This window comes from Oryx dammah, unplaced genomic scaffold (genome assembly GCF_014754425.2).
Source record: "Oryx dammah isolate SB20612 unplaced genomic scaffold, SCBI_Odam_1.1 HiC_scaffold_6, whole genome shotgun sequence".
NCBI lineage: Eukaryota > Metazoa > Chordata > Mammalia > Artiodactyla > Bovidae > Oryx > Oryx dammah.
The window spans coordinates 31,341,897-31,364,591 of NW_024070190.1; the positions used below are offsets into that span (position 1 = coordinate 31,341,897).

General features: G+C 37.6%; 1 protein-coding gene across 4 annotated transcripts in view; it reads left to right on the forward strand.

The window, feature by feature from the left end:
• The window catches only part of MICU1 (mitochondrial calcium uptake 1), a 224,317-nt gene that overhangs the window by 160,731 nt on the left and 40,891 nt on the right, over positions 1-22,695 (forward strand). For all 4 annotated transcript variants that reach the window (XM_040242494.1, XM_040242495.1, XM_040242496.1 and 1 more), the window contains one exon: positions 16,671-16,808. In XM_040242494.1, coding sequence (XP_040098428.1) covers positions 16,671-16,808 — 138 coding nt within the window. The remainder of the gene's footprint in view (positions 1-16,670; positions 16,809-22,695) is intronic.

Consider the following 22,695-nt stretch of genomic DNA (forward strand, 5'->3'; position numbering starts at 1 on the left):
CACTATTACACCTGTTTCAAAAGTGATTATGAGACTCAAAAGAAGGAAGCATTTTGTACATTATTATTCTCAGCCCACTTGTTTATTTGTGTCCCATAGGTAGTAACTGCAGAGCTTATAGTCTATTCTTATACCTCCTATTTCCAGAAATTTTTGCAGAAGTACAGTTTTTATAAGGAAAGACAATTTAGAATTAAACTTTCTATGCCCTGAGCACAGTTCCACTCTTGCCCACCTCTTTTCCTTTTCTTCTCATAAACAACAAAAATGCTCATGTGAAGAGTAATAAGGAGAGAGTTAAGAGAATTACTTAGTTGTAGTTATTCTCTCCTTTCTCAATTTTTTTTCTGTATTATCTTTGTAGGGAAAGAAAGTTTGTTTCTCTTTAAACAGAACTGAAGTTAATAGAAGCAAAATTGTTGTTATTATTATTATTTGCAGTTAACATTTATTAATAGCAGCTAACATTTACTGAGCTCTTAATATGTGCTAGACAATGTATTACCATATTTCATTGAATCTAAAACACAAACATTGATGAGATATACCATTATTTTATGTACCACTAAAAAAGAAAAAATTGTCAAGTAAATCACAACAAAAATGCTTTCCTTGCACTAAATATATTTAGTTAATGCCTATTGAAATACTCCTTTAGGCTTAGATTTTTATTATGTCATCCTGTGTATTCATAAAAGGAATTATAAATAAGATAAATTGGTATAAAATGTCCTCACGTTCAGGGCCCAACTCTTCTGAATTTGTCCTTTGACACAGAATTATGAATGTCTGTTAATTCACACCAAATTTTCCTTTGAGCCATCAAGAACATTGGTAATGCAGCATTTCTTAAAGGAATACTCCACTGTTACCTAGGATTTTCTTCCAAGCCATTGACATTCATTTTGCAAGCTTTGACATCTTGTATAGGCAATGACAACAGTATTGCAACTGCTGCCTAGCCAATAGCAATTATAAGAAGCATATTGATTTCAGAGATATTAAAATATAAAAAATATAAGTAAATGCATTTTGTAAAATATTAAATGGGGTGATTGTTTCACATATATTATCTAACTTAACCCTCAGAATAATCTCACAAGGGAAGTACTGTTATTATACCCATTTTACAAATGAGGGAAACAAGGGTTAGAAAGGATAAATAGATTGCTCAGGAGTTTACAGTTGGTAAGAGACCAAAACAAAAAAAAAACAACAAAAAACAACAAACTCAAGTCAGCCTGACCGCAAAACCTTTATCCTTGCCACTGTAATATATTGGATTCATTTGCATAGCCCAAATAATCAAGATACCTGATATGGGCACAGGAAGCATATCCTAATTCTTCAAGAGAGCCAGAGCAGAGACTATATAGAGCTGCATAAAGTATTTCTCAGAAGCTACCAAACTAGAATTTCAGTGAGTAAGGACTAAATGAGGGCCTTCCCTGATGGTCCAGTGGCTAAGACTCTGCACTTCTTATTGTGGGGGCCAGAGTCCGTCCCTGGTCAGGGAATTAGGTCCCATAGGCTGCACCTAAGAGTTTGCATGCTGCAACTAAAGATCCCTGCGTGTTACAACAAAGATCAAAGAACATGCATGCTGAAACTAAGACCTGGTGCAGCCAAATAAATAAACATATATTTTTTTAAAGACTAAATGAAAAGACTCTTGCACATGTCTTCAGCTGCGTATAGATGCTACAATTCAGACTTTTAATTTAGATGAGTGGGTCTCTGTGTTTTGATCAAAATATTCCCATTTTCCTAATGGACGACAGTGTGACTATAATGATTTTATGGCATCTACCCTGGCTTGAATTTTATGAAAATTGATGATATGGTGGTTTTCTAATACCAAGTGACAGAAGAAGGGAAACTTTACTGATAGGTTTTTGTGGTTTTTACTTGGATGAATTAATGTACCTGCCATTCTCACCTAATTTGTCATTGCAGCATAGTTTCAGACTCCGAGTACAAATTATTTTGGCCTACTGAATCTGGCATTGCCTATCCTATCTGCATCCTCCAGTATGCTTATTGATTTACCTATTTTTTTATTGTTTCTTTCAGTTTTTTAAATGCAAACTGAATATTATTGAGAAATTTTATATATAACTGGACTTAGGTAAAGCAACAAAAGGAGCTTCATAGTAGAGCCCACAACTAATCATATCCTTGAAATTCTAGTGGCACTGTTAGGATTTTCCACCCACAGGAATAATTATCAATTCTAGTGAAGTGGCATAGTCTCACCTTCGGTATTCAAGAGTATAGGCTGAAAAGCTATATAAGCTCCTAGTAGATGATAAGTAAAGAACTGATAGGGGAGTCTTATATGAGGCAGAAATTTAATCAATCAACACAAATTATTTATTGAGAACATGCTGTGTGGCCCAGCTCTGGGTATGACAGAGTGAAAAATATAAGACATGGACTCTTCCTTCAAGAAGTACATAATGTTAAAAGAGCAATATGTGCACCTTCAATAAGAAAAGAAAATACAATGCAAAGCGTAATTTTCTATGATGCCTAGACCTAACCTATTGTAAGATCTCAGAAAACTCAGAGAAATCAAGTGTTTTGGAATAACCAGTAGGGCCATGAAAAGAGGTTAAGTTCAAGAAAGGACAGGGTTGTACAGATAGACAAAAAGTGGGGACAATATCCCAGAGAGGGAAAATAAAAATCTGAATGCTTAGCATAAAGCAATTTACTTTCCCTAGATTCATGAGGTGTTCCAAGTCCTTTCACAGCTGAAGAAAGTCTCCTTTAGAATACAGACTGTTTTAACACTGCTATATTTAGACTGGATAATCAACAAGGACCTACTGTATAGCACATGGAATTCTGCTCAATGTTATGTGGCAGCCTGGATGGGAGAGGAATAAAAAAAAGAATACAGAATGTCTAAAATTGATTGGATTATTTTTGTTGTAGAAAGGCTTTATGTTTAAATTTATTGATATGAAAAAATTAGGTACAAATCAATACAGCTTGGGAGAGCTCATATTACATATTTTAGTTAATTGGTGCCTAATTTACATCATGCTGGTGAAGACACAAGACTGGGACTTGAACCCGTGAGCCAGGAATTCAGCCCAACCAAAACTCAGATTGGGACCTGACCTCACTGTCTTTCAATTGAGATCACACGCCTGGTCTCAAGACTTAATGAAACTCAGGTTCTTTATGTCTCATCACAAAAGAATTCAGTGAGAGACAAAGTGATAGGTGAGAAGTAGATTATTTAGAGAGATACTCATTTCATAGACAGAATGTTTTGGTTTTTTTTAAATATCACTCAGTTGTGTCCAACTCTTTGTGACCCCATGGACTGTGGCCCACCAAGCTCCTCTGTCCATGGAATTGTCCAGGCAAGAATACTGGAGTGAGTTGCCATCCCTTCCAAGGGATCTTCCTGACCCAGGGATTAAACCTGAGTCTCCCACATTGCAGACAGATTCTTTACCGTCTGAGCTAGTGTTCAGTTCAGTTCAGTCACTCAGTCGTGTCCGACTCTTTGTGACCCCATAAATTGCAGCATGTCAGGCCTCCCTGTCCATCACCAACTCCCGGAGTTCACTCAGACTCATGTCCATCGAGTCGGTGATGCCATCCAGCCATCTCATCCTCTGTCGTCCCATCCCCTTCTCCTTCCACCCCCAATCCCTCCCAGCATCAGGGTCTTTTCCAGTGAGTCAACTCTTCACATGAGATGGCCAGAGTACTGGAGTTTCAGCTTTAGCATCATTCTCTCCAAAGAACACCCAGGACTGATCTCCTTCAGAATAGACTGGTTGGATCTCCTTGCAGTCCAAGGGACTCTCAAGAGTCTTCTCCAACACCACAGTTCAAAAGCATCAATTCTTCGGCGCTCAGCTTTCTTCACAGTCCAACTCTCGCATCCATAATGACAAGAGGAAAAACCATAGCCTTGACTAGACGGACCTTTGTTGGCAAAGTAATGTCTCTGCTTTTGAATATGCTATCTAGGTTGGTCATAACTTTTCTTCCAAGGAGTAAGCGTCTTTTAATTTCATGGCTGCAGCCACCATTTGCAGTGATTGTGGTACATCTCAAAAAGCAAGAATACATTCTATGGGAGAAACACATTCCACAGAGAGTGTGGGCCATCTCAGAAGGCAAGAGACCCCAAATATGGGGTGGTTAGTTTTTATGGGCTGGGTAATTTCATAGGCTAACAAGTGGGAGGATTGTTCCAACTATTTGGGAAAAGGGGCAGAGATTTCCAGGAATTGGACCACTACCCACTTTTTGTCCTATCATGGTCGGCCTCAAAACTGTCATTTAGCATGCTAACATATTACAGTGAACGTATATTGAGGCTTACGGTCCATTGGAAGTCAAACCTTCTGCCATCTTGGACCTAACTGATTCTAACCAGTCTTTGTCATATCCTCAACAGTATGTCATTCTTTTAAAGGTTTTACCCTGTCCCTTTCCTGCTGTTTCACTGGGGTCCACTAAAAATGTATATCCTTCTTGTCTCTATTAGGCAAATTTTGATATGTTCATCATTTGCCAGTAATTGCTGTCTACTGACTTAGAGAGTTTTCTCTTTAATGGAAATAGGAGAAATTACCCATATTCTCATATGAAAATGGTAACAGGAAGAAATGTCTGCCTCTCTCCCCATTTTTTTTTTTTGATCATTTAGTTTTTGACCTTTATTCTCTTGATATGTCTTACCTTAACTGACTTTCAGTTGTTAAACTATCCTCTCATTTATGGGATATATCCCACTTGGTTATGGTATTTAATCCCTTCTATATGTTGCTAGATTGGCTTTGCTAATTTGTTGAGGCTTTTATTTTTCTTTATTTAATAATTCACTGTGATGAGGAACTGATCAATTATGAATACACCAAGCCCAAAGTAAATTATATGTCTTAATTTTCATCATTACTTTTTAACAGCTTCTCACACTGGTTGCTGCCTTCCACAGTTTGCCTCACCTTTAGGTAAAATCAGCACATCAAGTCTTTTATAGTGACATTAGGTGTCAAGTAATGACCAAGCTAAATCTCCAACTCATTAACGAGTGCTGATATGCTGTCAGCAATGCTCGGACTAAAGCAGCATGGAAATGTATATTGTATTTTCACCTAGACAATAGATCTCAGAGAGCTATCTACAGAAATAATGAAGTCAGAGGAAAACAAACTGACACTCAGATGAGAAGAAGATAGCACTTTGCTTTCCTACCATGATTAGTCCTTGGTTCTTATCTCCTAAAATTGGAGCTTTTATATTTTTTTTCCAATACATGGACTTTCTGTTTCCAAAATTCTTGTGATCTTATGAAAAGAAGAATGTCCCTGAACTCTGAATAATGTTGTGCCTCAAATCTCAAAGGAATATATAGTGTCAAGACTAAGGTATTTTTCATGTTGCTGTGATTTAGAATAAAATTATGTTGAAAGCAGAAATTGGATATGGTAATATCTACTGCTTTCTGAAAGAGTTATCGTAGAGGAAAAAATAGCTTGAGACTAACATGATATAGTGATTCCATATGGAAACACTAACTTCATAGATTGATTAGAATATTAAATAGCTGTTAATTTTGCCAGAATTTGAGTCTTTTTCATATTGATCAAGGTCATATCTTAGGAAGAAAACAACCACACAGATTTTGTATAATTCAGAATGTTATGTGAATTAGTATATGGAAAGCACTTAGAACAGGATCTAGCACATAGTATATGCTGTAACAGTAATATTTGCTATTATGAATGATAGAGAATGGGTTATTCTTTAACAACCTGAGGAATTTTTCTAAGAAAGTATAATAGTCCTTTTAGGCCTTCTTTTCTTTAGAACTGAACTGTTTTTTTTTTTTTTGTTTTTTTTTTTCGCTTTTTCTATCACTCCATGAAAGTGAAAGTCACTCAGTCGTGTCTGACTCTTTGCGACCCCATGGACCATATAGTCCATGGAATTCTCCAGGCCAGAATACTGAAGTGGGTAGCCTATCCCTTCTCCAGCAGATCTTCCTAACCCAGAGATTGAACTGGGGTCTCCTGCATTGCAGGCGGATTCTTTACCAACTGAGCTATCATCACTCCAGAGCTGATTATATTCCTTTAAACAAAAAAAGATAGTTAACTGGAATGAATTTCTGTGAGTTTATTCCCTCAATTGAAGGGAACCTGGTTAAGTTAGGTTTAAATAACCCGATTTTAGTCTAAATTCCCAAACATTAAGACTAGTTAAAGGGACTTCCCTAGCAGTCCAGTGGTTAGGACCCCACACTTCCAGAGGCATGGGTTCAATCCCTGATTGGGGAACTAAGATCCTGCATGCTCTGTGGCATGGCAGAAAAAAAAAAAAAAAAACTAGTTTAAAAAAAGTCAGCAATGGGGGATTTTTTATTTTATTTTATTTTTTTGTAATATTCTCAGTTGATTTTATTTTGTTGAAATTAATTTTTATTGGAGTATAGTTGTTGATTTACAATGTTGTCCTAGTTTCTGCTATACAGCAAAGTGACTCAGTTATACATAACATATATCCACTCTTTTAAAAATTATTTTCCCATATAGATCATTACAAAATATTGAGTAGAGGACCCTGTGCTGTACAGTAGGTTCTTATTAGTTATCTATCCCCAGTGGTTCAGCAAGTAAAGAACCTGCTGGCAGTGCAGGAGACGTGGGTTTGATCCCTGGGTTAGGCAGATCCCCTAAAGGGCATGGCAACACACTCCAGTATTCTTGCCAGGAAAATACCATGGACAGAGGAGCCTGGCAGGCTATGATCCATGGGGTTGCAAAGAGTCAGACACGACTGAAGTGACTGAGCATGCGCGTGCGTGCACGCGCGCGCACGCGCACACACACACACACGCACACATTTTATAAATAGTAGTGTGTATATGTCAGTCCCAACCTCCCAATTTATCCATCCCCTTTTTCCCCCCCTTGGTAGCCATTAGTTTGTTTTCTTCATCTGTAATTCTGTGTTTTGTAAATAAGTTAATTTATACCTTTTCTTTAGATTCCACATATAAGCAGTATCATATGATATTTGTCTTTCTCTGTCTGACTTACTTCACCCAGTATCTGGAGGACTTTTTAAAGCAAAGCTTACCTTTGTTCTGAGGATTTAATCACTTTCATTGATTGACACCGAAGAATATGTTTTAATATTTTAGGTTATGTTTCCTTTTTTTAAATCAAGAAATGATAAAGCAATGCTTAATTAGCCTCTTATCTAACAGGAAAAGAGTTACTAGCTATAAGCCAGTGAAACAAGTGGCAAATAGATCCATGTGTTCCACCACAATGAAGATTTAAAGCAGACTTAAGCAAAATTGAAAGATGGGCAAACTGGGTAAAAAAAACTTACACTGTATTAATACAGGGCAAATATTTTTAATCTTATAAATTAATGAGACATATATCAGCAATTCTGTAAATAAATAGGCAAAGAAGGTAGAAAATTCAGAGGAAGAAATAGAAATGACCAGTACACATATTTGAAAAATGGTCAGCCTCACTAGTAATCAAAGAAATGCTAATTAAAATGGGTTACTATTTTTACTCTAGCAGAGATTTTTAGAAATTATACTTGATGTTATCAAGGGTGTTCTCATATACTATTAGGATTATAAAGCAATACATCATTCTAGAAATTAAGCAATATATATCAAAAGCATTAAAAAATTTATGCCTACTATTTTTACACACACTAGATTGGCAAAAAATAAAAAGTCTGACGATACCAAGTACTGGTGAAAGTATGAAACAAAGAGAGCTCTTATACATAGCTGATAAAAAGTATTGGTGTGATTCTTTTGGCAAGTAATTAGATATTATCTTGATAAGACAGGAGTTCCACTTCAACATACATGCTCTAGCCCTGGAACTCTTGTTGCTGTTTCACCAGGACACTGGTATAAGAATATTCATAATAGCCTTATTAAAAGGCTGACAATAACTCAGATGTCCATTTATAGGAAAACTGATAGTGATATTTTCAAATAATAGAAATCTACAATAGAGTAAGAATGAAAGAAGCATGCTTAAATGTACCAACATGAATGAATTCTAAAAGTACAACGGTAAATTGAAAAAAAGAAAATCACAAAAGAATACATCCACTATGATAACACTTTATAAAGTTCAGAAGAAAGAAATAAACAATATTGTTAATGTGTTTTAAACTAAACAAAGATAGCAAGGCAGTAAAAAATGAAGTCCAATGATGTTACCTCTTAGGGGAGGCAGAGAAATGAACTTCAACTATTTGTGCTAATGCTTCCTCTCAGATTAGTGGTATATTCATGGAAGTTTTTTAATTATTATGCTTCATGACTTGTCTATCATGTGTATTATTTGTATATATCAAATATTTCATAGTCAAAAATTAAAAGAGCCTATAGATTTTTATTTCATAATTCATTTCTAGAGATCAATCCAAAAATAATGATGAAAAATACAGAAAAACTTGATCCCAGTGGTGATATTTATTATAACCAAAAACTGAAATAACAGGGATATCCAACACCACTTTTTTATACCCTGCTTTGTTCAAAAAAGGGTTTAATAAAGCCCTAAAGAATATATTCAGTGAAACAAAAATAAAATAAAATTTGCTGAGAAATGAAAGTTAAAAAATGGAAGAAGGTTAAGAGAAAGCCAGGAGTAAGATTATTATGAAAAATATAAGTTGTAAACTCCTGTTCTTGTTAGAGGTAGGTCACAAACTTGACTAAGCTTTCCGTAACCAGGGTAAGAAAGGAAATGTGATTGTTGATGCCTTTAAGATAAGAAAGCACATCAACTGTTTTGATTGAGCCGAAAGAGAAATTTCTCACCAGATTAACTGTATGAGCAAGTTATTTAACTTCTCTCTGCTTATGTGTCCATGTCTATAAAATAAAACAATAATAATAATACCTGTTATATAACATTGTGAGGATTACATAAGGTAAGTTCTTAGGACAGCACCTGGAACATTAGTAAGCACTCAAATATATTGCTGACTGCTGCTGCTGCTGCTAAGTCACTTCAGTCGTGTCCGACTCTATGTGACCCCATAGATGGCAGCCCACCAGGCTCCCCTGTCCCTGGGATTCTCCAGGCAAGAACACTGGAGTGGGTTGCCATTTCCTTCTCCAATGCATGAAAGTGAAAAGTGAAAGGGAAGTCGCTTAGTCACGTCCGACTCAGCGACCCCATGGACTGCAGCCTACCAGGCTCCTCCATCCATGGGATTTTCCAGGCAAGAGTACTGGAAGGGGTGCCATTGCCTTCTCTGATATTACTGACTAGTCATATTTAATGACGTTCTCAAGCATATTCTTGTAGAAATCAATATTGTGGAAGTAGGGGTTAAGGGAGAAATGGAGAGGTAATCCTTGCCTCAGATAGGAAATACTCTCAACAGTAGGACACTGTGCTGTGAATTAATTTTCTAGTGTTCTACCTCTGTTCACTTACTAAATATTTATTGTGCACCTCCTTTATGCAAGTTTTCTGTCTAGTAATATATGGCCAGGATACAGGTCTTACTAAGTTGTTCTGCTTCAGCCTCCTCTAGGTAGTTTAATCTAGGAATTATTCTATTATGTTGTATAACAAATGATATTTGTTACATTCACTCTTTCTGCTCTTCAAATATGAACGTAGTAGTCTGTAAACAGAGATGGGGCGAAAGCAGTTATGAAAAGAGAAGTGAGACCTAGTAAGCTGAACTTAGTTAACACTTATTAAGAAGAGAATAATCCTGTGGCAGATTCATGTTGATGTATGGCAAAACCAATACAATATTGTAAAGTAATTAACCTCCAATTAAAATAAATAAATTTATATTTTAAAAAAAGAAGAGACTAATCAATTGAGGCACTTTCCTGAGAAGTGATATGGTGTTAAGAATATTAATTGCTACATTTATTGGAATTCAAACTATGCACCAAACTCTGTACTAATTTCTCTGCACACATTATCCCAATTAATCCTTATAACACTTTGAGGCTGTGAATATTATCTCCTTTTTTTTTTTTTTTTTGGTGAGAAGAAGTTAAATTCTTAGAGAAAGTAAGTCACAGCAGCAAGTATGGGTTCAAGCTGAAATTCAGACCCAGGCAGCTGATTCTAAAATCTATATTCCTAGTCATTTAAATATATTACTTTGCATGGAATGAAACCAAAACTTATCAAACCTTGAATTCCTTTGTTCGAGATCTAAAATATTTTTCTCCAACACCTTTAGTCAAATACATCCTGATTTTTATTATCCTATATTAAGTTCATGCATTAGTCTTGTTATTTTCCTAACTTTGACCATCAGACTATAAAGTTAATCTTTTTCTGATCTAACTGTGTGATTGGTACTCATGTCTTTTAGTCACTTGATTTGCTCACCAGCATGAATTTTCTTTAAAACCATTTTTAAATGGAAAGAATCCTTGGATTTGAAGTAGAAGAGTCTAGCAAGTTAAAAATTTGGTAACCTATAATCTCATGGCCCTAGATGCCAATGGATTGTTTCGGCCCTTGATCAGGGCACTGAATCATGTTGCCTTCAAATTATAGGCCTTCCTCCTTAGCCAAAAGACAATCATATTAATTATTGACAATGAAGATGCATCTTGTATTTAAAGATTAAGAAAATTCATACCTTAAGATTAAGGTAATTTGACCTGGGGCTCTCTAATGTCACTTACCAATTGTAGAAACATAGATTTCATATTTAAACATGTCATGTTCACTGGGTGGTTTGCAGTAGAGAACTTGGCCTGAAATCATTTTTCCAAAACAGTTTTTCTGAGACTCCTAGTAGTAGCAGCAGTGACATGATTCACATCTCAAAATCCAAATACTGTCAGATGGAAAAACATAGATGTATTCAGCTCAGTGGCTTGAGATTACTATGCATTACTTGAATTGTACAGTTCAGAAGCTAGGAAAAGCCTATACTTGTAAAAGGGCAGGATTTACTCTGAGGGGTAGACAGAGTCTCCTGAAATGTAATTTTGTGATAGAGAAGAATTTTATATTTGTTGAAATATATTAACCTCAAAAGGCTTTAATAAATCAAGACCCACTTGCAGATACTGATTTCTTTTTTCTTTTACAATTTTCTAATCTTATTTTGGCCTTTGTTCATAGTACATGTTTTCTTCCTAGCTTCCCTTCTTCCTTTAATCATTTCATCTTTCTCTGTGTGTGTGTGTGTGTGTGTGTGTGTGTGTGTATACACACACATACCATCTGTCCTTCCACAGAACTATTCTTTCTCTCAACAAGGGGCAAGGATGGGAGTGAGAGGCACAGTGTGGTCAGAAACCGGTGGAAAATCTTGCAGACAGTTTTTTGGCTCCTCTTCTCTGTCCCCTGTTTCTCTGCCCTGCAGCCCCCTGGGGAACAACAGGAAGCCAGCAGCTTGTAGCCATTTGAGAAAGTGGCAGTGGCACAGAAGAGAAAATGCTAAGCTGTTCAGCTCTATTCCTAGACTCAGGGAAGCCATGCACATGGTGGGGAGTGTGCTTGAACGTACATGTTCTGTGCCACAAGATCCAACAGATTAGAATTTCTTTTTTTGTTTGTTTTATTGAAGTATAGTCAGTTTACAATATTGTGTTCATTACAGGTGTACAGCATAGTAATTCAGTATTTTTGCAGATTATACTCCATTATAGATTACTATAAGATAATAGATATAATTTCTTATGTTCTACAATATATCCTTATTGCTTACCATTTTGTGTATAGTAGTATGTGTCTATTAGGCCCATACCCCTAATTTGTCTGTCCCTCCTTTCATCTCCCCTTTGATAATCATAAGTTTACTTTCTGTATCTTTGAGTCTGTGTCTGTTGTATATATACATTCATTTGTACTATTTTTAGATTCCACATGTAAGTGATAATAGTATTTGTCCTTCTCTGACTTATTTCACTAAACATAATGTTCTCTAGATTCACCCATATTACTGTAAATGACTGTATTTCATTCTTTTTATGGCTGAGTAGTATCCCATTGCATATATATATATTTATATATATACTGCATCTTCTTAATTCCATCATCTGCTGATGGCACTTGAGTTCCTTCCATGTCTTGGTTATTGTAAATAGTGCTGATATGAACATTGGGGTGCATGTGTCTTTTGAATTAGTGTTTTCATTTTTTTCAGATAGATATACCTAGGAGTTGAATTGATGGGTCATATAGTGGTTCTATTTTTAGTTTTTTAATGAACTTCTGTACTGTTTTCTGTAGTGACCTGCTGTCAGGAAGCATTTAACTTCCTGTGTGCTGTTTTGGATCTGTCATGAATCCTCTGTCCCTTATTAATTCCTGAATATTCAGGAATTAAGTGGAATAGCAAACTACTCCCAGGGGCTTGGGAATGCATGCATTTCCTTCGTTAGTTTTTCCATACGGTGATTATTAACTATTTACGACCCTCTTCCTTTTTATGACCCATAGAGTAAAAGTGATTATTTACTACCCTCTCTCTCTTATATGGATGACCCCATGTTTCCTTGATAACTTGTAAGTTTTTGTTTTATCTCTGCTGAAAATAGCTACTTTGTAAGACAGTATAAATACTCACACAATGTTGAATAAAACACCTTTGCTCCATCAGAGCTTGGGTCCCCGTGTCTCTCTCTCTCTCTCTCTGTCTCTCACTCTCTCTCTGTCTCTCTCTCTCTCAGGCTATTTCTCTAGAGCGTAGAAGCCTGCTGTGCTGACTTTCCTGCCCAGGCTTCTGAGACCCTCTCAAGAAGGCACTCTGTGCCTTCACCCCATTGAGAGGGCGCCAGGTGCCTTCATGAACAGTGCAAGCCCCGTGTCAGGAGCTTTATTGGTTTTCTGCATAAACCAAGGAATATTGGCCTCTTTCTCTCTCCTTTACTTTCTTATCTCGACTCTGGACCACCAGGTTCAGGGTCCATTAAAGGACCTCAACAGCCTGCACCAATTTACATTTGCACCAGCAGTATAGGAAGAGAGTTCCCTTTTCTCCATACCTTCTCCATCATTTATTTGTAAACTTTTTGATGATAGACAGTCTGACATGTGTGATGTGATACCTCATTGTGGTTTTGATTTACACATTTCTTTAATAATTAAGGATATAGAGTATCTTTTCATGTGCGTGTTAGCCATCTGTATTTCTTCTTTGGAAAAATGTCTATTCAGGTCTGCCCATTTTCTGATTGGATTTTTTTGATACTGACTTGTATAGGCTCTTTGTATATTTTGGACATTAACCCCTTCTCATCATTTACAAATATTTTCTTCCATCCCATAGGTTGTCTTTTTGTCAATAGTTCCTTTGCTGAGCAAAAACTTTTAAGTTTAATTAGGTCCCATTTGTTTATTTTTTTATGTTATTTCTTTTTTACTTCATTTTAATGTTATTTCTTTTTATGTTTATCTTTTTATGTTATTTCTTGTCTTAGAAGACTCATCCAAGAAAATACTGCTACAATTTATGTCAAACTGTTTTTTTCTGGGAGTTTTATGTTTAGATCTTTAAACCATCTTGAGTTTGTTTTTATATGTGGAATGTTTTATATATGATAGGAGGGAATGTTCTAATCTCATTGTTTTCTACGTCTTTCCAGTTTTCCCAGCACCACTTATTGAAGGAATAGCCTTTTCTCCATTGTGTTTTCTTATCCCCGTGTCATATTAGTTAACCCCAGAGTGTGTGAGTTTATTTCTGGGCTCTTTTGTTCCACTCATCTTTATGTCTGGTATCATGCCAGTACCATGCTATTTCTATTACTGTAGCTTTGTTAATACAGTCTGAAGGAGCAGTGAAAATTGTGGGTGGTACCCTAGAACACATGTATTCTGTGCCACAGGATCAAATAGAATGGAATTTCTTAATTGTCCTACTGAAGTGGAACTTAAGAGGCTTTATTGATATCTGGTAAATAAATCATTTGAATTGCTTCCAGATGTATAATTAGAAGCTTTCTACACTGTGATAATTTTGTAATAATCTATCTTTCCCCAGAGACCCTCTCCTGACCTTGGGGATTATATTCATGTGGTGCCACATGATGTCAAGCTTCTGCCCTGGAAAATGTAGCCCTAATTCAGGTCCTTGAGAAACTACCCTTGAAGCTCCCTGGCCTAGTAGGTCTTTAGTGCTGCTCCAAATCTTAATTATAGAGAAGGTAGTGAACTTTGAAGTGGGCTATACTGCTTGGAGCTGAGTTTTATAGTTCTTAGGCTTCCCTGGTGGCTCAGACAGTACAGAATCTGCCTGCAGTGTGGGACACCTGGATTCGATCCCTAGGTTGGGAAGATCCACTGGAGAGGGGAAAAACTACCCACTCCAGTTTTCTGGCCTGTAGAATTCTATGGATAGAGGAGCCTGGCAGGCAACAGTCCATGGTGTTGCAAAGAGTCAGACACTTTCACTTTCACGCCCTTTCATGTTGCAACCACATCAAAATATTAACAATAATAATAATGATAGAAAAAGACAAGTCTATGTTTTCAAAGAACATTAGTAAAAATGCTAATTTGAGCATTGGAATTGTTACTTGGGGATCTCCACTAGAAATTGTTTATACTGTTTTGAGACGTGGCAGAGGTGAGGTTTATTCCCCTGTGGAGAGCAGATGAATGCAGGCTTTCATAAGCCTGAGCACACTGCTGCTGCTGCCAACACTGTAAAAAGAGACATTGCAACCTTGAATCTATCTTGGCAGATAAAACTTAAATCCTCTAATTCAAATGTATGGGATTTCTCTACAACTGTGAAATCTCCCAGATAAAGATAAAATGAATGCACTAAATGATTGAAGCCTAGGAGAGCAAGCATGGCAGCTTTGTTTCACATGCCTTGAAGAAGCCCAGTTTGGCCCGGGTGTCACATGTTGCTGAAAATCTGATTTAAACATTGCAGAAAGTATGTTCATTTAAAAAAATTTTATCAGTCCTCCATTTTTGTTTCAGGGTGGCTACTTGAATCATAAATCAAACTTAAATTAAGTCCTGAAAACTTCTGGTATTGTCAAAAATTAATCAGCTCTGTAGAAGTGATGGTGTGGCCAGCATGAAATACTGAGTGGTTGAGTTAAAACCGAGGCTTTTGCTTAGTGTTGATGATGCTGATTTCTGTGGAAAGAGTTTTGCTTCTCACTCAAATATGATTAAGCACCCTTGCTTTATAAGTTTATCCAAAACAACATATGCTATCCTATAGGATGAATATGTACTAGTGTTTAGAAGGAGGAAATAGTATGTTATTGAGATAACAGTCTGTGGTTCCAGACAGAGCCACATATGACTCCCAGCTCTAACTTCATCTACCTCAGTTTTCTCAACTGTAAAATGGAGCTGATAATATCTACTCCGTAGGATTGTTACAGCAATTAAATGAAAGACTGTATGAGTGAAGTACCTGGTTCATAGTATACTAACAGCAAATGATTACTGTTGTTCAAATGTAATTAGTGTGTCTTGCTCACTGACCTAGTCTGACCAATGAGGAGACAAAGTGTATATCAATTTACTAAACTAAGCAAGGAAATAAAAACCGAGAGAGACTTTCACCCTTAACTATATACTTCCTTATTTTATATCTTACATGTAAACCTTATCTTGTTACTAGATGGTAAAGTTCCTAAGCACAGAAACTGAATCTTCTTTCCTGTACCCTACAGTGACTAACAGTGCTAGATAACTAGTAGACATTCAGGAAATGTTTGTTGACTTGATCTTGCTTAGCTGTGTCTTATGTCTATATATAACTCTCTTAGGAGAATAAGATCTTGCCCTATCATGTAGGAATGTGAAAGTTTCTTTGTAACTGTTATTTTCCAATAAAACCATGGGGAAATTTTACCGTGTTGAAATCATGTTGCTTTCTAATTGGTTTTTAGGCCCATTTTAACCATTTTATTATTTAGGCATTTATATATATCATTAACACTGCAGCTGGTATTGAGATAACTTCTCTCTGTTTTTAAATGACAGTGTTAGTTTTCTGATATTACTTAGATTAGCTTGAAGTTTTTTGTGCTTAGCCTTTCCATCTGCATATTTAAATATGCTTAATGATTTTTTGTAGCTTTGTGATAAGAATGCATGTCTAATTGAGGCTTCATATGCTCTATACATTTTTTTTTCAAGCTCTATTGATGTTCTAACATTTGATTACCATTTGGGGGAAAACTGGAAAACACATTGCTCTTTAAAGTCTTTAGAGGTCTGTATAACAATATTAAGTACAGATCAAGGAACTGGTATGTACAATTGATCAAATTTATAATAATTAACTTTTAAGTTTTCTCTGAGTAACAGAGATGTGGATGATCCAGAGAGCACTTATTACTTATAATATTACTAATGAATTTGAATGGAGTTCTGGCATTGTTTTTATTCTCACAAGGAAGTTCCTGATCTAGAAAATATAGGAGATGTTATAGCAGCTGTTTTATTGGTGAGAAAATTGACTCCTAGAGTAGTTGGCTAACTTAGCGGCAGATCCGGAATATAAACTCAAATATTCTGTTTCTAATTTTTTAAAATCTTGGTGAGAATTATAGTTCAAAATATGATCCCAGCCATCAGCTGTTCTCAGAATCCAACAGTTGATCATTCCACATCCCATTTCAAAATAGTTTCCATTTGACCCCGTGAACACTCTTTCTGTTCACTTTCCAGTTTGAACGCCATGACCCTGTGGATGGGAAAATCACTGAGAGGCAGTTTGGTGGCATGCTGCTGGCTTACAGTGGAGTGCAGTCCAAGAAGCTGACTGCCATGCAGAAGCAGCTCAAGAAGCACTTCAAAGAGGGAAAGGTAGGTATCTTTGCCTAGAGGAAACCATGAGAGCATATTGTTACTGCAAAGGTACTAACATAATGAGAGTAAACTAGTGACTAATTACGACTAATTTATTTCTGGCACTTGAAAAAATAAAAAAAGCAATTTTGAAGAAGAAGAAATAGCCTCGAATGACCCTAGGCTTTTTTGTTCAGATCACAATGTGACCATGAACTGAAATAGTGAATTGAAAGAGAGAGCCTGGCTCACCATGGGGAGATACAGAGTTCACTTGTGGATGTCTTGAGTTTAAGGTGCCTGTGGACTACCCAAGTAGAGATGGTTAACCAGCAGTTGAATATTCAAATCTATTTTAGAGGACTGAGCTGGGTTTGGGAATCATCAACACACTATTAGAATTAAAATCATGAAGATTGATGAAGTTATCCAAGAAGAATATTATAGAACCATGAACCAAGGGCAAGATCAAGTGGAACACTAACATTTAAGCAGTTCCAGAATGAAATCTTGAGAAAATGGTTAGAGGAGTACCTAGAGAAAGTATTGAAATCAAAGCCAGGGAAGAAGAGGGTTCAAAAACTAAGGGATCTACAGTGTCCCATGGGAAAGAGAGGGGTCCAGTAAAATAAAATGATAAATACCCATTGGTTTTGGTGAAATGGTGACCTTTGGGAGAGCTGTTTTATTACAGTGGTCCAGTTGGAAGACATATTAAACAGAAAGTGAGGAAGTTGAAAAAAAGGAAGGAAGAAGGAAGAGGGAGGTTCTGGAAAGAAGGAAATAGCATATGTTTAAAACTCTGAGGCAGTAGTATATTAACTCTGCTTGGGCTCCTATAGCAAAATACTATAGACGGGATGGCTTAAAAAACAGAAATTTATTTTCTCACTGTTCTGGAGGTTAGAAGTCCATTATCAATGTGTCAGCAAATTGGGTTTCTAATGAAAGCTTTCTTCCTGTTCTGTAGACAGCCACCTTCTTGCTCTGTCTTCACATTACCTTTCCTTAGTGTTTATACAGAGAGAGAACATGCTCTCTAATGTGTCTTCTTATAAGGACACTAATCCTATCCGATTGGGGCCCCAGCATTGTGACCTCATTTAACCTTAATTATTTTTTTAGAGGCCCCATCTCCTAATACAGCCACAGTGGGGGTTAAGGCTTCAATGTATTAAGTTTCAGAGGTGAGAGAACACAAACATTCAGTCCATAACAAGCAGGAAAGACGAATCTGGCATGTGTAAGGAGCTAAACGGGAATTATTGTGGTTGATGAATACTAACAAAGGGGAGCATGGCCTGAAATGAGATCTGAGAGGAAGATGGGGGCAAGAACCTGCAAGACCTCGTAGGCGTGGAATGAGTTTGGGTTTTATTCACAGAGTTGTGAGTTGGGAGCAGGGAAATAGCATGGTTGTGTGTATGTTTAAAGAGACAACTCTGGATGCTTTATGAAGAAGAATAGTTTGGAAAGGAGCAAGCATAGAAGCAAAAGGCTGAGACTGCGATGCTTAGAGATTTCAGGAGGAGATGAGTGGGTCTTTTTTGAGCAGCATTGAGATTGGGACCAAGGGTTTGTGGTGACACTAGTCAACACTGCTCTGTGAGAGCCTTCAGAGCTGTACCTGGTACAGGAAGAAGCAGATGGTAGAACTGAGTCAGTGTCTGGGGTTTTCTAGGCAGTGGGATGAACAAACTGAACCAAAAACTAGTAAAGAGGCCAGATCTTTTAAAGATCATGTACACACACACAGAGAGACACACGTATACAAACACACACAGCAATGCAAAGGCTAGACCCCAGATCTCATTTTCAGCCTAATACCCTTTCCACATGACAACAATGACCACTTAGCCGTGCCTGGAAAATTGACCTAACATTAAACATGTTCCATGAGGGATTGCTAAGGTAGGGTGATACAGTAGACATGAAGCTAGAAGACTTGACTTCAAGTCCTGCCTCAGAAGTTTCTGTGGACGTTGGATAGATCACTTAACTGGCCTCGTAAACTGAGACCCTTGTCCTCTATGCAGGCTCTTTAAAGTTTTTTAAAGACTCAGTAAGAAATAGAATTGCCTGGGCTTATTTCCGTTTTGTTAGTCTTTGTGCAGGAAATCTTGCTTGAATAGCATCACCCCCAAGTTGGTGGAAAGCAGTTCTTATCAGCTAGAGTTTTTCCTCCGTACCTTGGGTGTTGAAAAGCTGAAAGGACCTCTGAACAGGCTGTGGACTGCAACTGAGAGCAGGCTGGATTCTGAGAGAAAGTGTCAGCTTCTCTGAACAGTCCAGCTAGTCTGAAGGTGTTCTCTTGGCTATGAAGAAAGACTCCTTAACAGAAAGTGACAGAGGACAATGCTTCTCTCCTAAAGAGAACTCCTATATTACCTAGTACACAGCTCCTATCTATTGGAAGTTATAATTTCAGAAAGTTGATCACAAATATCTAGGTGAATTTTGTAGGGAATGCACCTTTTTGTTGACCTGACCCTTTTTTAATGTTTTGGCTGCACCACACAGCATACACCCCCACCAGGGATCGAACCTGCAACGCCCCACCCCCATCCCTGCATTGGAAGCATGGAGTCCTAACCACTGAACCACCAGGGAGATCCCCGACCAAACTTATTTTTAAAGTTTTGGTCCTGGCATTGATTTGACCTTAAAATAATTTTCTATTACTCCCCAAGTGTCTCAGTGGTAAAGAATCAGCTTGCCAGTGCCGGAGACACAGGTTTTGTCCCTGGGTCAGAAAGATCCCATGGAGAAGGAAATGGCAATCCACTTTAGTATTCTTGCGTGAAAAATCCCATGGACCAGAGGATCCTTGTGGGCTACAGTCCATGGGGTTGCAAAAGAGTCGGACACCACTTGGCAACTAAACAACATTATTTATCATGATAGGTTAATTCATGTTTTGATATGAATTTATATTTTAAAGCAATAAATTGGGTGTTGGAGACATCTCCCTTGAAGAAATAAAGTATTCTAGCTTTGGCAGGAGTTAATTTAGGACCCAAAGACCTTGCAAAAAAGCCCTGAAGTGAAAAGACAAATTTTGTCAGGTGATAAAAATCTGGGGTGCTAAATTATTTCTGGCCCAGAATTTCTAGCCTGCTTTAGCAAGGAGATGGAGATTGATTGTACTCTCATGTTGGTTAAATAATTTGTGAACATAGCAATTAACTAAAATGACAGTTAATGAAGGGCTTTTCCTCCTAAGGTTACCAGTCCATCTCTCTGGGACCATTTCCCATTATAGGGGAATGACTATCTGCTTCCTAATTGCTTCCTTTATTCCACTCTGGATTTGTTAACATGAAAATGTAAGTTTTCATTTGGCACATGTTTGTCACCTTCTGTGTGGGGTTGTACAAAATTTCAAACCAGAACTAAAAGATTGAAGGTCTTAGTGGTGGTATTAAATAAATATTTGCATATTAGTGACCATGCAGTGCTTCACAGCCATTTTTCTTTTTTGTGTTTGCAACAGCTTTGCTAGATCTCATTTTGCCTTTGAGAAGGCAAAGAGAAGAAGAGAAATTAATGATCTGCCCACAATCTGGACTAAAATCTGAGGCTTCCTATTACAGATCTTGTCCCTTCTCTAACAAAATTCCGTTTTTCCTAACCATACTCTTCCTCTTACGCATTCCTCTGGACCTGGTTTCCCAGTAGGCTCACTTGGGGAACTTTTCAGAAATGTGGTTTTGAGACCCTCTTCAAATCAACTAAATCAGAAGCTCAGTGGGTGGGTCCAGGCATCAGTAGTGCTTAAAAGTCTCCCCAGGTGATTCTAATGTGCAGTGAAGCTTGCCAGCCACTGGGCTGGAAAAGTCTGCTTCATCTGTGTCTCTAGTTCTGTCCCTGAGTAATAGCTGGAGGAACTGGGGAGCCTGCCATGCCCGGAAAAATGGCTCTGTTCATGCTGAGTAACAACCATGTTTCTTATTTAACAAAGGCAGGTTTTTCTTCTCTTTCTTTCTTTTTTTTGTTTTATGGAAAACATGCTTTGTTTTGGCTTTGTTTTCAAGATTAGTCCCTAACCTCTATCAGAGTTTCCCCATTCCCTTCACTGTCTTTTTTTTTCTGTAAATTTTTCTTCTAGGTCAAATGTGACTCAACTTAAAATTTTTTTAAACTTTCCATCCTTCAAATTACTGTCTTCTCCTCATTAAAGGAAAGAGTTTCCTGAGACTTCATAGGTGTAATTCAGTGTTGATTCTTTATGGTTAAGAGTGCAGACGCCACAAGCTTTAATAATTTAGCAAATCCACTCAAGAATGAATTGAAAGTTACAGTTCAGTGGCAGACATTGTTATATTCAAAACCAGGTACTGTAGGATAAAAGATAAAGCCATAACCTATCCTCAAGAAATATGTAGTTTGTAATAGTCTAATAAAACATATATCTATGCAAAGAACTATCTAATTTCATATCAATATTTATTGAGCACCCATGTGCCAGGCACTCTTCTAAATACTGGGAATACAAGAATGAGCAAACCCAGCTGTCTGTTCTCATAGTGGAGGAAGACATAATAAATAATTCTAATACCGCTCACTCAACTTCGAGCCTCTTCAGAGCATCGCCCTACTCATCTTTGCCATCCTCTGTATGAGGTCTCAGAGGCAGTTGTTTATCAGATGCATTGATGAATGTATAGTGTGTACCCTCATAAAGACATAATAAACCTATTAGGTTATTTGCTTTTCTTGTTTTCTGTGGATAAGATTCATGTGGTCTCTTCTGTTCACATGTTCTCTCAGATACTTGAGAGTTGAACCCACATTGTGGTCTTCATAAGATGTCAGATTCTAAAAACATTGATCCCAGAACCTTTGAGAAACTCAGAGAAGGCAATGGCACCCCACTCCGGTACTCTTGCCTGGAAAATCCCATGGACAGAGGAGCCTGGTGGGCTGCAGTCCATGGGGTCACTGAGGGTTGGACACGACTGAGCGACTTCACTTTCACTTTCCACTTTCCTGCATTGGAGAGGGAAATGGCAACCCACTCCAGTGTTCTCGCCTGGAGAATCCCAGGGACGGGGGAGCCTGGTGGGCTGCCATCTATGGGGTTGCACAGTCGGACACGACTGAAGCGACTTAGCAGCTGCAGCAGCAACCCAATTATTGGGTGTCCACCAAAACTACTATGTAGTATAGCATTCAAGATGTGGCCAGCCTTTTCCCTATTTCCTATCCCTCAAGACCCTATACATACCAGAGAAGAGAATATATTTCAGAGCATAACTGAGTAAATTCATTACTACTAGTTTTTAGAATGAGCCTGACAGCTTATTCGGGACTTTGACCTATTGTTCCAGTTAGGTTCAGTTTAGTCGCTCAGTCGTGTCCAGCTCTGCGACCCCATCGACTGCAGCACAGCAGGCCTCCCAGTCCATTACCAGCTCCCAGAGTCCAGCCAAACTCAAGTCCATTGAGTTGGTGATGTCATCCAACCATCTTATTCACTGTCGTCCCCTTCTCCGCCTGCCCTCAGTCTTTCCCAGCATCGGGGTCTTTTCAAATAAGTCAGCTCTTCGAATCAGGTGGCCAAAGTATTGGAATTTCAGCTTCAACATCAGTCCTTCCAATGAACACGCAGGACTGATTTCCTTTAGGATGGACTGGTTGGATCTCCTTGCAGTCCGTGGGACTCTCAGGAGTCTCTCCAACACCATAGTTCAAAAGCAATTCTTCGGCACTCAGCTTTCTTTATAGTCCAACTCTCACATCCATACATGATTACTGGAAAAACCATAGCCTTGACTAGGCAGACCTTTGTTGACAAAGTAATGTCTCTGCTTTTTAATATGCTCTCTAGGTAGGTCATAACTTTCCTTCCAAGGAGTAAGCGTCTTTTAATTTCATGGCTACAGTTACCATCTACAGTGATTTT